The 13951-nt window shown below is 42.4% G+C and overlaps 1 protein-coding gene across 3 annotated transcripts in view; it reads left to right on the forward strand.

The window, feature by feature from the left end:
• LOC118404054 (red fluorescent protein drFP583-like) overlaps positions 1-11286 on the forward strand; it is a 35189-nt gene extending 23903 nt beyond the window's left edge. Inside the window, exons 1-6 of one of the 3 annotated variants that reach the window (XM_035803008.1) lie at positions 6471-6557; positions 8910-9002; positions 9734-9882; positions 10006-10105; positions 10522-10652; positions 11072-11286. In XM_035803008.1, the coding sequence (XP_035658901.1) occupies positions 6555-6557; positions 8910-9002; positions 9734-9882; positions 10006-10105; positions 10522-10652; positions 11072-11252 (657 nt within the window). In that variant the 5' untranslated portion in view covers positions 6471-6554 and the 3' untranslated portion in view covers positions 11253-11286. The other 2 variants (XM_035803007.1, XM_035803009.1) reach the window with 2 other exon arrangements.
• The last annotated feature ends 2665 nt before the right edge of the window (positions 11287-13951 follow it).

A 13951-nucleotide genomic window follows, 5' to 3' on the forward strand; every position in this document is an offset into this window, starting at 1 on the left:
CAGAGTTCCCCCCTTCCCGTCAAGGTCATGCCTCCTCGTAATTTAGAACTCGCAGACTGGTCGTCCGATCGATTTTCGCCTAATTGCGAGGGGGGTATAACGAAGAAGACCTTGTTCAATTGATCTACCAACCTGATGAAACTATTTCCGCCTACATTTACCTTCTGTCTAAAGTCTATGGGTGTGGCGCTGTAAATATAAGTTACTAACTCGAGCGCAGTGTCACATTGTCCTCGTCTGTACAAAATCAAATAGAAAAAAAAGGTCATAAAGTCTCCGGCCAAAAGTAGGCCAGAGAGTAGATGTTAACGTGCAATCCGAGGGACGGCCCTAGCCGAAGCTAGGTACTCATTTTCACTTGAGTAAAGAGAGGAAAGTTGTGTAAAGTGCATTTCCTAAGGGTCCAAGATCGGTAACACGGCAGGATTCGAACTCGAGACATCTCGGTCCTGAGCCAACGACGCTGCCGTTGCGCCACGCGATTTCACCATCTCTGGTGATGGTTCAGGCAATATACAGGGCAATAAAAGCTAGATCTCAACAGCAGAACCAATATTGGACTGGAAATAAGGTCTTCATAAGTGCGCTAACATATCTAACCCTTGAACAATCACACTTCATTGTGTTTTGGTCTACGTTCAGGTCGGTCATAAACAACTTCTGACTATAGACACACCACCTCTAATTGGTACACTAAGCAATATGACTGTACTTTGAATTACATAAGGGGGTGTCATAAGCAATGATACTGCTGTGATTTGTTTGATAGGTGTTTCTATGACCTTGCGCCCTTGCACAACGCCTGCTTGTAAATACAAATCAGGGTTGTAGCCAGCACCTGTCCTTCAGTCCTTTAAAGGAATTTTGCAGCTGGGGACTGAAAAAAGTTTTCCCCATTCCGTCCCCTGGGACAGACAACAATTGATATGTAAAGATATAAAAAAACTGAAACCCATATGTTCTTCTTCACCAAAACAGATGCCATTGAACAGCTTAGCCTACAAGCAAAATTTGCACCTTAAAATGCAGGAAATAGTGTTTCAGAGGGTCTTGATTTAAAAAATTTCTGGGACCCAGACCCCCTAGAAATGACGAGCAACGTCAAGCCATGCCTTCGGTGCTCGATAGGATTCCCATTCAAAATCAAGGGGACTGAAAATGATTTCAGGCTGGCTACAACCCTGATACAAATATATTCTACCTATTTGATAGGCCCCAGTATTGTGCTTTGGATAAGCAACTTACACCATTTGGGTGGGACGTAAAACAGGAGGTTCTGCACTTGAGGAGAGCCACGTCGTGAAAGATCTCAGCATACTTTTAACTTCAACACTTCATCTTCAACTTTTGGTCTGTAAAACTAGACATCACATGCTATATGTAAATACAAACTTATGCTCGTATCTGCATTAGATTTATCAGGGTAGCCATAGCAATTTCAGTAATTTTTAGCCATAAATTGTTTGATTTTTGAGGGTCTCAGAGGGGTGCCCCAGAACGCCATAGGAGGCTGGAGGGGTTTAATTATATGGCTGTTCATAGTTCCATATACCTATCACACATAGAAGGTATGAGCCGATTTTGCCGACCCCCATCTTCCGGCCTCTGCCTGGTTTTGCCTGGTTTTCTCGTGCAATGACTCTTAACAGTGAGAAAGTAGGCGTCCTGGTGTGATCAAACTCTACATTCAGGTCTACAGGAAAGGGGTGATGGTCTTCTGTTACGCCAATCTTTCCACAAATGTGGTAAATCTCAAAACACACAATAAGAGACTCTTAAAGAAAAAGAAATGACCAAAACGAACGGTCTAACAATGCTGAGCTTTCGCTCTACTTAAGTTTTGTACCATGTGGTGATATATGTTCTTGATGTAATCTGTATCTCTGTTATATTTCATCTGACCCTTACCTCCCTCATGACCTCAATGAAAAGCGGCCTGCCAGGCCGATTTGAGCCTCTCATGAATAAATAAAGGTTCAAACAAAATTCCTCAACTTCATTCCAGTCCGTAGACCGTTAATTCTTACGGTTGCGGTATGGTGAACACAAAGCTATTTTAGACTGTAGACAAAGGAGTGGATTTCAGGCAGTTACCATGTCCTCAGCGTTCCATGACCCTAGTTAGGTTGAAGGACAATGCATTAAGTAGGTCATAGAGTCATCATTATCATCATCATCGGTCGACGTGATCACGCATGTTCGCACATGTCTACACACGACGGGGTTATACTGCCCCTTACGGAGTGGTATACCCTTTCGAGGCTAATTACAAGACGGGGATGCGCCAGGTCTCCCGCCCGGGTGAATGATGTAAATCACCGTGTGGCTGATACGGTATGGAGGTTCGCCAAGCCTCCAACCGGGTGATTTGAAGTGAATCACCAACTCCAGACAGAAGGATTTGCACCAACGCACACCGCACCATCGCACGTGTGGGGGTTCTTTAACGTGCATAGGGTGTGACTCTCCCCATACACGGGACCTCCATTTAACGTCCTATCCGAGGGACGACTCATTTTCACTTTACTTTACTCATAGAGTCACTGTCCCTAAAATAGGCCGAAGAGCAGATGTTTGATGAAATCATGAGATGCGTAAGGATAAGAAGTACGACCTAAATATGCAGGGTGATAAAAACAATTATCTCGACAACTCAACCAATATTGAACTAGAATTGAGGTCTTCATAAGTGCATCATATCTGATCTTTGAATAATCTCATTAACTTATACCAATAAAGTCTACTTAATGACTTGACCTACATTTAGGTCGTTGAACCGGTCTACAGGCAAACCACCACCTATGAGTACACTGAGCACTTTGAAATAATCAATGAGGTGCTACGAGGGTGAGTCAGAAAGTAATGCAAGTGGTTTCATAACAGACTCGTTTTTTAATCAATTGAGTTGAAATTTGGCACAAAAGTAGAAGCATATGTCCTCTTGAGATTGAATTTTCTAAATTTGTTCTTTATCATTTTATGAGCAACTGAGTTGATTTCAAGATGAACACACCCTTGGTAGCTTGTCAGACTATGAATTCCTCTAAATCTGACCCACTGAAAATCACTGTAGGAGGTTAAAATTACACATATATGATACCAAATGTCTCTATATGATGCATGCCGATTTTCATTTCTGAACTCTCAATGGTTCCTCATTTACAGCTGCTAGGATGGAGTAAGTTGTGATATAGAGCTGTTAGATTGATACACGAATTCGTGAGTTGTTGGTTAAAAGACTACTTTTCCATTAACCAAAAGAAACGAAACTTTACACAGTTATTAACTGTTTAAAGGCCAAAAAGGGTGCTAAGTTTTATTCCTCTTTGTTAATGGGGAAAGAAGGCTACAGAAACTTTTAATCATAACACCACAAATCTCATGACCCAGACGACCGTGTATACCTCACTCTACTCCAGCAACGAAAAAAGAAAAACTGATCGGATTTCAGAGTTGAAAATAAAGCACGTGGGTTATAGAGAAATGCAGCTTATTACATGTGCAGGTTCAGTCTCCTACAATAGCAAAAATTGGTTTAGGGAAATCGTTAATTTTACGTTAATTGGACCTCACTTTTCTTCTGACGGGATTCCTAGGGTATGGTCATCTTGAAAGCTAGTCAGTCACTCATAAAATAATGAACAACAAATTTAGATATTTTAATCTCAAGAGGACATATGCCTCTACCTTTGTGCCAAATTTGAACTCATTCGATCAAAAAACGAGTCTGTTATGAAACCACTTGCATTACTTTCTGACTCACCCTCGTATAAGCAAAGATGCTCATGCAATCGACCTCAGTTGACATGCATGATAGGAACATTTTAGCGCTAGAGTCCGTTGGATGAATTAAGGTTTTGGTCCATCTTGACCTACATTTAGGTCAGTGAACCAGTCTGTAGACACACCACCACCAACAACTGAGCACTTAGCAAAGATGCTGATGTAATCGACTTCAGTTGACTTGCATGATAGGAACATTTTAGCGCTAGAGTCCGTTGGATGAATTAAGGTTTTGGTCCATCTTGACCTACATTTAGGTCAGTAAACCAGTCTGTAGACACACCACCAACAACAACTACACTGAGCACTTTGCAAAGATGCTGATGTAATCGACTTCAGTTGACATGCATGATAGGAACATTTTAGCGCTAGAGTCCGTTGGATGAAGGTTTTGATCCCTCTTGACCTACATTTAGGTCGGCTTGCCGGTCTAAGCGTACCTTGATTTCTGGTGATAGACACTCTTCTTCTAATTAATGCTCTAAACAATATAAAAAGACTTTGAAATAGACAAGGATGTGTTATTAAAAGATATGATATTGTGATCGACTTCAATTTACTAGCGCCAAAGAGCAGACCTAAGATTGCTAGGACATGTGGAGAGAATGAATGACGAAAGAATTACAAACCGAATATTTACCTACTTTCTTGTGTAGCATCGCTTTACTACATTGACCACAATGTAGGTCAACGAATTGTAGCCTGTGTTTACACAATCTCTCGCTGGCTGGGGTTAATGACCCCCTCCTAGGGCGGCGGCAATATTATAGGGCCGGCCGCTAGGAGCGCGATTTTAGTCAGGCTAAACAAATTGTAGGTTGTAAAACTCTATAAGGTTAATTGTCGTCATTCACACTAATATCTTTGATGATTACACCCCTTTATCTATTTCAAAGTGCTGTTTGAGTAACTGCTTTTTGGCCTGTGTTTTTGGTGTCTCTTGACCTATATTTTTTTTTCTATTTGCTTTTTGACAGACGAGGAAGATGTGGCACTGCACTCAAGTTTTTGTAACTTATATTAACAATGCCACATACACGGTACAGACAGAAGGAAAGTCGTGTAAAGTGCCTTTCCTAATGGCACAACGTCGGGGGCACGGTGGGAATCGAACTCAGGACCCATAGATACCGAGCCGAAAGCTCTACCAGTTACGCCACGCCCGACGCCGACCTATATTTCGGTTGGTTAACCAAGACTGGGAGAGTTAAAGCAATGCTCTTACATAATAAGCATGCCATCACGGTCGGGGATCGAACTCCCGACCTACCGAAGGTACACTGTACCAACTTCGTCATTGTACTGGTGTTTTTACCTCTGCTTTCCAGAAATATAAACTTCCCTTGAGGGTAGCTAAACAGCTTCGCTGCATTTCCACACTAGACATTTCTGTTTCTTTTTGTGCTGGCGGAATTTTCCCAATGTCTTATCGAGGCAGTTGATTTTGTGCACTTCTGAATGGTCTGTGAGGGTTAGTAAAGCACAATGATCAACGCCTTCAACGGTATACCAAATAGCCCCATACTAGTCACTTACTTACCTGGAACGGAATGGGTTTTTGGCATGTGTATTTGGTGTCTCCTGACCTACATATTTCGGTCGGTTAACCAAAAAGGCCTGGGAGAGGTAGCGCGATGTTCTTGGTAACAACATGATAAGCATGCCATCACGGTGGGTGGTAAAAGGTAGATACACATCCTAACATGCTCTATTTGCGTGAGTGTACACTGTTCTGGCTACACTCAGGAAACAAGTGTTTCGGTTGACAGGCAAAGCATTCCCGTGAAAACAAAACAACGCCGGCATTTATGCCTTCTTGACAGATTGACAAACAATAGTCCAAAAGATACGTGTGCAAAAAAAGAAACACACGAAAACGGTTAGAGTTAACAAAATCTCATAGTTTCTGCTTTTAGCAAGACTTTATAAACACTCGACTACAACTATTCACATATTTCACGTTTATTGTTTCGGCACTGATTATTATTTTCTCATCCTAAAGCATAGTTAGATATACGTCCACTTTGTGCTCATTTGCATCATTACACAGGACCGACATAGTTGAAGATGATTGACTCTAAAGAACGTCTTTGATTGGCTCGGCCTTTTTCCTTACGTCGTCTAAATTGTGTAGATCCAAGGCATAGGAAAAAGTTTTGTGGTTACGGTTACTATCGTGAAAAAAAATCGTAGTAGGTAGGTAGGTGTTTCTTTTTTTTTTCTTCTTTTCTTTTTCTTTAGGGTTTGCCAGAAGTTATCTAATGCAAGCAATGCAAAACTGACATGCATCAGTCACTGGTATCTTAAACATTACATTGTAATTATATTGATATACATTGTACAAGCACAAGTATATCTATAAACTAAACAAAGATACCACACATTCTAACACCAACTGTTCAAAAGATAATATGTTGACAGAGTGTGCAATACAGGAGGTCTGTAAAAATAATTGGCAACACTTTTTATATTCTGTTGTGAATTTTGATCACATTAAAAATGTCTAAGGTCGACAGTGGTTTTTTTGTCAGAGCCGATCGGATGACTAGAAACACAACATTATTTTTTATGCCCAAAAAGTGGTGTGATTTCTTGATTATTGATCAAGAAGACTTCTTTGATTGGTGGAGCCGTTTTATTCTGACTCCGCCCAAGTTTCCTTGTTGAGGATAAAAGAGGCCCGAGGACCGCACCGATCGTCAGACGGACGTACGACTAACACAGGTCTTCCTCAGCGGACCAGCGACTCAGCGGACTACTCTTCCAGGACAATGGTAAGACATTTTAAAGACTTTTCAATTTAGTTGCTGTATTTCAACCAACTGCTAATTAACTGTTTTGCATCAGCAAGGTCTTAACTTTTCTCACCCGTGTTTCCTTCGATCTTTTTATCATCTACTTGAAGTTCAGAACAAAACCAGGCTTATGGAGCCACTTACGCGTACTGAATTTGTGTACAATTTTTGTTACCCTTGACTTTATAATGGAAATACCACGCAAACCGTACAAGCATGACTAGAAAGACGACAAAACACACAAATCGTAAAAAGATTCGCTTTTATCGATGAAACTTGTTGAGCGCCCAGTCAAATCGCTCGAACGCAGCCACGAAGTCAACATGCCGCAGGTTCGAACAGTGAGATGCCCGCTTAGGCTTAGGTCACATTTTCAAACCGGGGCCCGGCCGGGCAGCTTTTGGGAGCGAAAAGAATGATGTGAAAGACATCAAAATACACAAAACGTAAAAGAAAGGGTTCATGATTTGTGTATATTTCTAGGTCTACATTTTAATTTTTCGTTTCTTAACCCAAACATCCTGGCCGGGCCCCGGTTTGGAAATGTGACCTAAGCCTGGCTAGTCCACCGCTTGTGGTGTGTTTTTCAGTTTCCACACAATTTCCCAAATGCTGAGTGCTAAGCGGAGAGAGCAGTTTGTAACATTTCAATTTATCTTTGGTATGACCCGACCGGGCTCGAACTCACGACCTACCGGCAGCAAGGCGAAAACTGTACCCACTTGCTTTTACCTCTGCTTACCAGAAATATAAACTTCCATTGAAGGAAGTAACAGATTTGCTGTATTTCTGTACTAGAGATTTCCGTTTCGATATCTACCCAATCCCTTTTCGAGGCAGCTGATTTTGTCCCTTCTGAACGGTCTGTGAGGGTTGCTAAGGCACAATAATCAAAGCCTTAAACGGGATACAAAATAGCCCCAAACTAGCCTCTTACTTACCTGGAACGGAATGTTTGCTTTTTTGTCAGCGCCCGATTCTAATCCCTAAGCGTGGTGGGTCCTTTCACCGGGATCGATGTGTTCAAAAATTCGTACTTTCCCAGGACTATCGTAGAGTGGAATTTGTTATCACCAAGTACAGTAGGGGCATCTTCTCTGAGTAGTTTTAAAGAACGCTTGCAGATAGATATGCAAAAGTCAGGTGTAACGAGTCGTTCGGTGTAATATAACCAGCTGCTGCCGCGCCGCGTGCCTGCGAAGCTGGTGTGTTACGCCGAATGGCGGTTATACCGGCTATATAGATACAGATACAGATACAGATACAGATACCGCTCTGGGCGAGACTATCCTGAGATCTCCTGAACCTCTGGCTTTACGATCCATCTTAGGCCCCATTCACACTCAGAAAAATGATTCGGATAAAACATTTATCCGAATAAAAAAAATTCTATCCGATCCAAAATTGCGTTCACACTCGTCTTCGGCAATCCGATTAGTGCGCCCTCAGTCTTATCCAAATGAAACATTAGGTTGAGGTCAAAGGGTAGCGCCATTTCTTACATCTCAAAATGGCGGGAATCCACCAACTTTTGATGCTGTTGTTCCTCTGGAGAATGTTCTGTAGTCGTAGAAGGGAACGTAATCGACGGTCTTTGATCGCGAGAAAGTTTCACCGACAAAGTCTTCTGCATATTGGGACAGCTGTAGTACAGCTCAGATATAGAGACGTCACTTAATTAACTTGTACTGGATTGTAGTAAGGAAATTCGTGTGCACTTTTTCAGTTCATTGCATGATATTGGTACATGTCAGGGATTCGAAATCAGAACCTCTTGCTTCTGTCATTCACCAAAATACCATGACAAGCACGGTACAAAAAGACCGTGGGGGCAGTGTTTTTTTTTTACCTAGGCTACAGTATTAGTATTGGAAGGCGACGAGCCCATTCCTCTCCCCCATTGCCTTTTACCTGAACGAGGTCAGGTACCCATTTTACGCCTGAGTGGCGTAAGGAGAGTCGTGTTAAGTGCCTTTCCTCGGGATCCACACTTTAGTCGGGACTGTCAGGAATCGAACTCTTGACTTCTCGATCTTGCGTCTGTTTGCCTAGCCACTCGATCGTTAAAGCACAGTAACGTATGGCTGCTAAAGAAAAAAACTGTGTAGACATACCAAATATCACGAAACTTAGTCGTTTCTATTTTCTACAAAACACCCTCTGCAGCTCCAGAGCAACCTGCTAGGGAGACCAAACCTACACAGCTACTCCCTTCTCCCTTACATACACACATATATATCTACACATACACACATACACACACAGACTCAAACACTAGGAGAAACACCAAAACAATACTACCATTTTTTCACGGAGGTAATTTTGTTCCAGTCTCTCCCAACGGCTCACGACCTTCACATCTTCGGCTCCGTCAATGGCGCGGAGTTCGACCTGGTGGGAGGCGGAAAGGGCAACCCGAACGATGTAAGTAGCATCTTTTGTTTGTTTGTTTGTTTCTTTCATTGTCTGATTTATTTCGCATAACTGGAAGCAGTCTTTAAATGTAACACACCAATTTTGTTCTGTACGTGTACTTTGTAACACTACGGTCACAATTGCGCCGGTAGCTGTCGGAGGTGAAACCACGGGCGATCGCAAGCGACAAATTTGTCCCGGTAGACTGCTGGACACCGATACAATTAGGCCACGGCGTCTATTCATTGCCGAATCCCAAGTGTATTTTAAGTCGGAGTTAAGAAATAAGCGGCAATGTGTTCAAAATATTTCACTTATTTTCAACATTGTACCTAGACATGCTGTTTTTGTTTTGTTTGTAACTACGGTCTTTATTCGGTGACACTTGAATTTACGTCAATGACCCTGAGCGTAAAGTAAATCGACAGGTAAAATGGAACAATGAATAAAAGAAAGAATTAAAGAATACATGATTGAATGAATTAAAGAACAAATAAATGAAAGAAAGAAAGAAAGAAAGAAAAAGAAAGAAAGAAAGACAGAAAGAAAGAAAGAAAGAAAGAAAGAAAGAAAGAAAGAAAGAAAGAAAGAAAGAAAGAAAGAAAGAAAGAAAGAAAGAAAGAAAGAAAGAAAGAAAGAAAGAAAGAAAGAAAGAAAGAAAGAAAGAAAGAAAGAAAGAAAGAAAGAAAGAAAGAAAGAAAGAAAGAACAATGAATGAACCGACGAACCTTTTCCTGCAGGGAACGCTGGAGACCAGTGTGAAATCCACCCGGGGCGCCCTGCCCTGCTCCCCGCTGCTGATCGGACCCAACCTGGGGTACGGCTTCTACCAGTACCTGCCCTTCCCTGGCGGCGCCTCACCCTTCCAAACCGCCATCACGGACGGAGGGTAAGTTTCTATGTTCGAATTCCGAGAGTTTATAAAATCATTACCTATCCGAAGTTGAAGGCTACGTCAGGTATGTTTCAGACAGTCTGTATTGTCTTTAAATCCTTTGTTTGTTTGTTTCAGTTACCAGGTTCACCGTGTGTTCAAGTTTGAAGACGGCGGAGTGCTGAATTGCAACTTCCGCTACACCTACGAGGGCGGCAAGATCAAAGGGGAGTTCCAGGTAGGTCTGTGCACCTTTTCGGTGTCAAGTCGCTGTATTTACCTTTGTTTAAATTTGTTTTTTTTTAACTGACATTTAAATTCTGTGAAAAATGCAATCGGTTATGTCAGACTTTTCCAATCTATTGTCCTCATGTTCTCATGTGTTTGTGTGTATGTCACTGTGTGTGTGTGTGCGTGTGTGTGAGTGTGTGTGTGTGTGTGTGTGTGTGTGTGTGCGTGTGTATGTATGTGCGTGTTTGTGTATGTTTGTGTATGTTTGTGTGTGTGCATGTGTGTGTGAATGATTGTGCATGCACGTGTGTGTGTTTGTGTGTGTGTCTGCACTGTAGTTCTTGTATGATCCACCAAAGTGAGCGACGTCCACCAGTTTTAAAACGATCACCAGACCAAAACCTGTCCCCCTGCCTGTTCCAGCTGATCGGGTCAGGTTTCCCTGCCGGCGGTCCTGTGATGTCCGGCGGACTGACCACCCTGGACAGGAGCGTGGCCAAACTGCAGTGCTCGGACGACTGCACCATCACCGGCACTAACAACTGGAGCTTCTGGTAGGTTTTTTGTACCGGATTTTGAAAATGAAAAAAAAAAAATTCCAGAGGAAATTAGATACGGTTGAATCGTCAACTAGTATAGCAATAAAATAATGCATAATTAAGACGAGGGGTCTGTACCGGTTGTCCAGAAAAAGGGACCCATAAAAATCAGTAGACCGGAGTTTCGACAGAGTAGATAATTACCAGATTATATCGGCCTTTATATAATAGTTCCTTCTTTTTACGTTTTTTTTTAAGCTCGTTCGGTCGCATTAAGTGTATTAACACGCTCAGTACACACCGTGATCTCTCCTTTATCTCTTCTTCACAGCACCACCGATGGGAAGCGCCACCAGGCGGATGTGCAGACGAACTACACCTCTGCCAAGCCTTGACCTGCTTTGACCTCTCCTTTATCTCTCCTTCTTTGATAGCACCACCGATGGGAAGCGCCATCAGGCGGATGTGCAGACGAACTACATCTTCGCCAAGCCGCTCCCGGCCGGTCTGAAGGAGAAGATGCCGATCTTCCTGGGGCACCAGATCGAGGTCAAGGCGTCCAAGACCGAGATCACCCTGTGCGAGAAAGTGAAGGCCTTCATCGACACTGTGTGAAGTTCAAGGGCACCGAACGACTGTGTTAAGTCTAGGGTCCAGTCTTTTTAGCATAGGCGATGTTGATTTGATTATGTAGATGGCATCGATTAAATCTCCAGGCAGATTTACCAGTGGCATAAGATAGTATCAAAGCTGGCTAAGGAGTACAGCTGGCCAAAGAGAGTCATCAGCCACTCCGGTAGCCAAACACACTCCTAGGCCGGCTTCACTCCTGGCAACTTTTGATACTATCTTATGCTACCGTAGGATCTGCTTGGAGATTAGATGTCATCAGCGCTAGCTAGATGTGCAAAGCAACTCAAGTTAACAAGGCTGGATTCCAGACTTACCTGCTTTAAGTTGGTAGTGAAAAAGCATCATTAGAAATGCCGTGTTATCCTTATGTAGTCTGAGCCCGCATCACATGCAACATCATTTTCTGGAAAGCGCCCTCTGGCAGAACATACGGAAACTGCAAACACAGAAGGACAGACAAACGAACACGGACGCACAGACCAGGTATAAACAATGCTTCAGTACATGTCGTCAAAAGTAGCAAAACGTCAACAATCTATAACCAATTGATTACGCACACTTGATCTTATATGTTCATACTCCATATGATAACATATCTACAGCGCATTTCTCATAGGAAACTTCGCCATTTCTATAGTGGAAGCTTAACGTCAAACAGTGCAGTATCAAGGATCCGCAAATCTACAGTAACTTCATAGACAAACGAACCTACCTCATTTGATTTCTAAATCTCACTTTACGAAGTTTCTTTAATAGTGGTCTGTTTCTTCTTAGCCTGGATACTAGACCCCAGCCCAATATGTCAATAATATATATCGAATTTATCAGGGTCTAACTCAGGGACCGCCTTCCGCAAAATCTCATTGGGGTATGTTGGCCCTAGAGCCGAGAAGTTTGGCTGTATGGGCCCTGAAAACCAGGGCCCATACAGCCATACAGTCTGGCATCCAGCTAGTTTATGCTGGTAGACTTTGGTAAGATTTCCACCATGAATCTGTTCCATCATGTGTGTGTTTGAATGTAGATGTAAATCCAGCTTTAAAATAAAGGTTCATAGCACTGCAGTTATCTCGTACATTCTATTAGTTTTCAGGAATGTTATATAGAATAGAGATAGAATGTAATCAAGTTTGTTATCATATACAGTAAATATAACGGTGTGTGTGTGTAAGTCTGTATTTGTGTGTGTGTGGTGGGGGTGCATGTGTGTGTGTGTGTGTATGTGCTGCTCGCATGTGTGTGTGTGGGGGGGGGGGTGCGTCCATGTGCGTGTGTGTTTGTGTGTGTGTCTGACAGTGTGTGTTTTTGTGTATGTGCGTGCACGTGTGTGTGTGTGTACTTGTGTGTGTGCTTGTGTGTATGTATGTCTGTGTGTTTGTGTGTGCATGTGTATGTGTATGTGTGTGTGTGTGTATGTGCATGTGTGTTTGTGTGTGTATGTGCATGCGTGTTTGTGTGTGTGTATGTGCATGTGTGTTTGTGTGTGTGTGTTTGTGTGTGTGTATGTGCATGTGTGTTTCACTGTTTGTGTATGTGTTTGTGTGTGTGTCTGTGTGCGCGTGTGTGTGTTTGTTTGTGTGAGTGTGTGTGTGTGCGTGCTAATCTCCAATCAGATCTTGCGTGACATAAGACAGTATCATAAGCTGTTGAAGGAGTTTAGCCGACAGAGGAGTAAATTGGCCACGCGAAGGCCAATTTACTCCTTTCCCATCTTATGATACTGTCTTATGCCACGCAAGATCTGATTGGAGATTATGTGCGTCCGTGAGCCTGTGTAAGTGTTCCTTTCCCATGTGTACAAGATCAGAAGTAATGAGCTAATAGATAGATAGATAGCACACAGCTTATACTGATCCAGTCAGCTAGAAAATATGCATTGTCCTTGCCTCAGTGCCTGGCAATGTCTTGCTGTTTTTTCTATGATCAATTGCTACAATGCCAGTCAACAGTGGATCAAAGAGACTACTAAATACCGTGTCATTCCGTGTCATTAACGTTGATTTGAATGGTTTGTACCTGCCGGCCATCGCTCCAGTCTGGAGAGCAGAATCATCGCAAGACATAAATCGTATGGTATTTGTGCAAACAACGACTGCATTGATATGTTGATATGTGGTGTTCCACAGAAGCAAAAGTTTACCATACCCCTGCGTGTCAACAAAAGGCAACGGCATAAGGATTGACCATCTTCCAATAATCTCCAGGGTGTACAGAGTGATCTTTTGATAGTTTGACTTCCAATGATATCTTAATAATCATTCAATGACTTATTTTGCCTGATAATGTCTTGCTGTTTTTTTCTATGATTAATAGATACAAGACCAGGCGTTAGTGGATCAAAGGGTCTACTAAATGCTGTGTTATTCCGTGCCATTAGCTTTGATTGGGTGGCCTTTAATTAGTTTGTTACTCCCGGCCATCGTCCCAGTTTGGAGAGCAGAATAACACCTGTGTAAGATGTGATCAATCAATATTGCTATACGAGGGCAGAGATCGCGTGATATGTGTGCTAACAATGGCTGCTTTCATATGTTGTTTTGCGGTGTTCTACAGAAGCAAGATTATTTTACCAGATCTTGGAGTGTCAAAACATGGCAATGACGGTCGCCTTTCAATCACTTCATGGATCTTGAAGTGTTGTCTCTCTCAATGACTTCCCTATGATCTGCAAGCTTTTCAGT

The sequence above is a fragment of the Branchiostoma floridae genome, chromosome 17, assembly GCF_000003815.2.
Source record: "Branchiostoma floridae strain S238N-H82 chromosome 17, Bfl_VNyyK, whole genome shotgun sequence".
NCBI lineage: Eukaryota > Metazoa > Chordata > Leptocardii > Amphioxiformes > Branchiostomatidae > Branchiostoma > Branchiostoma floridae.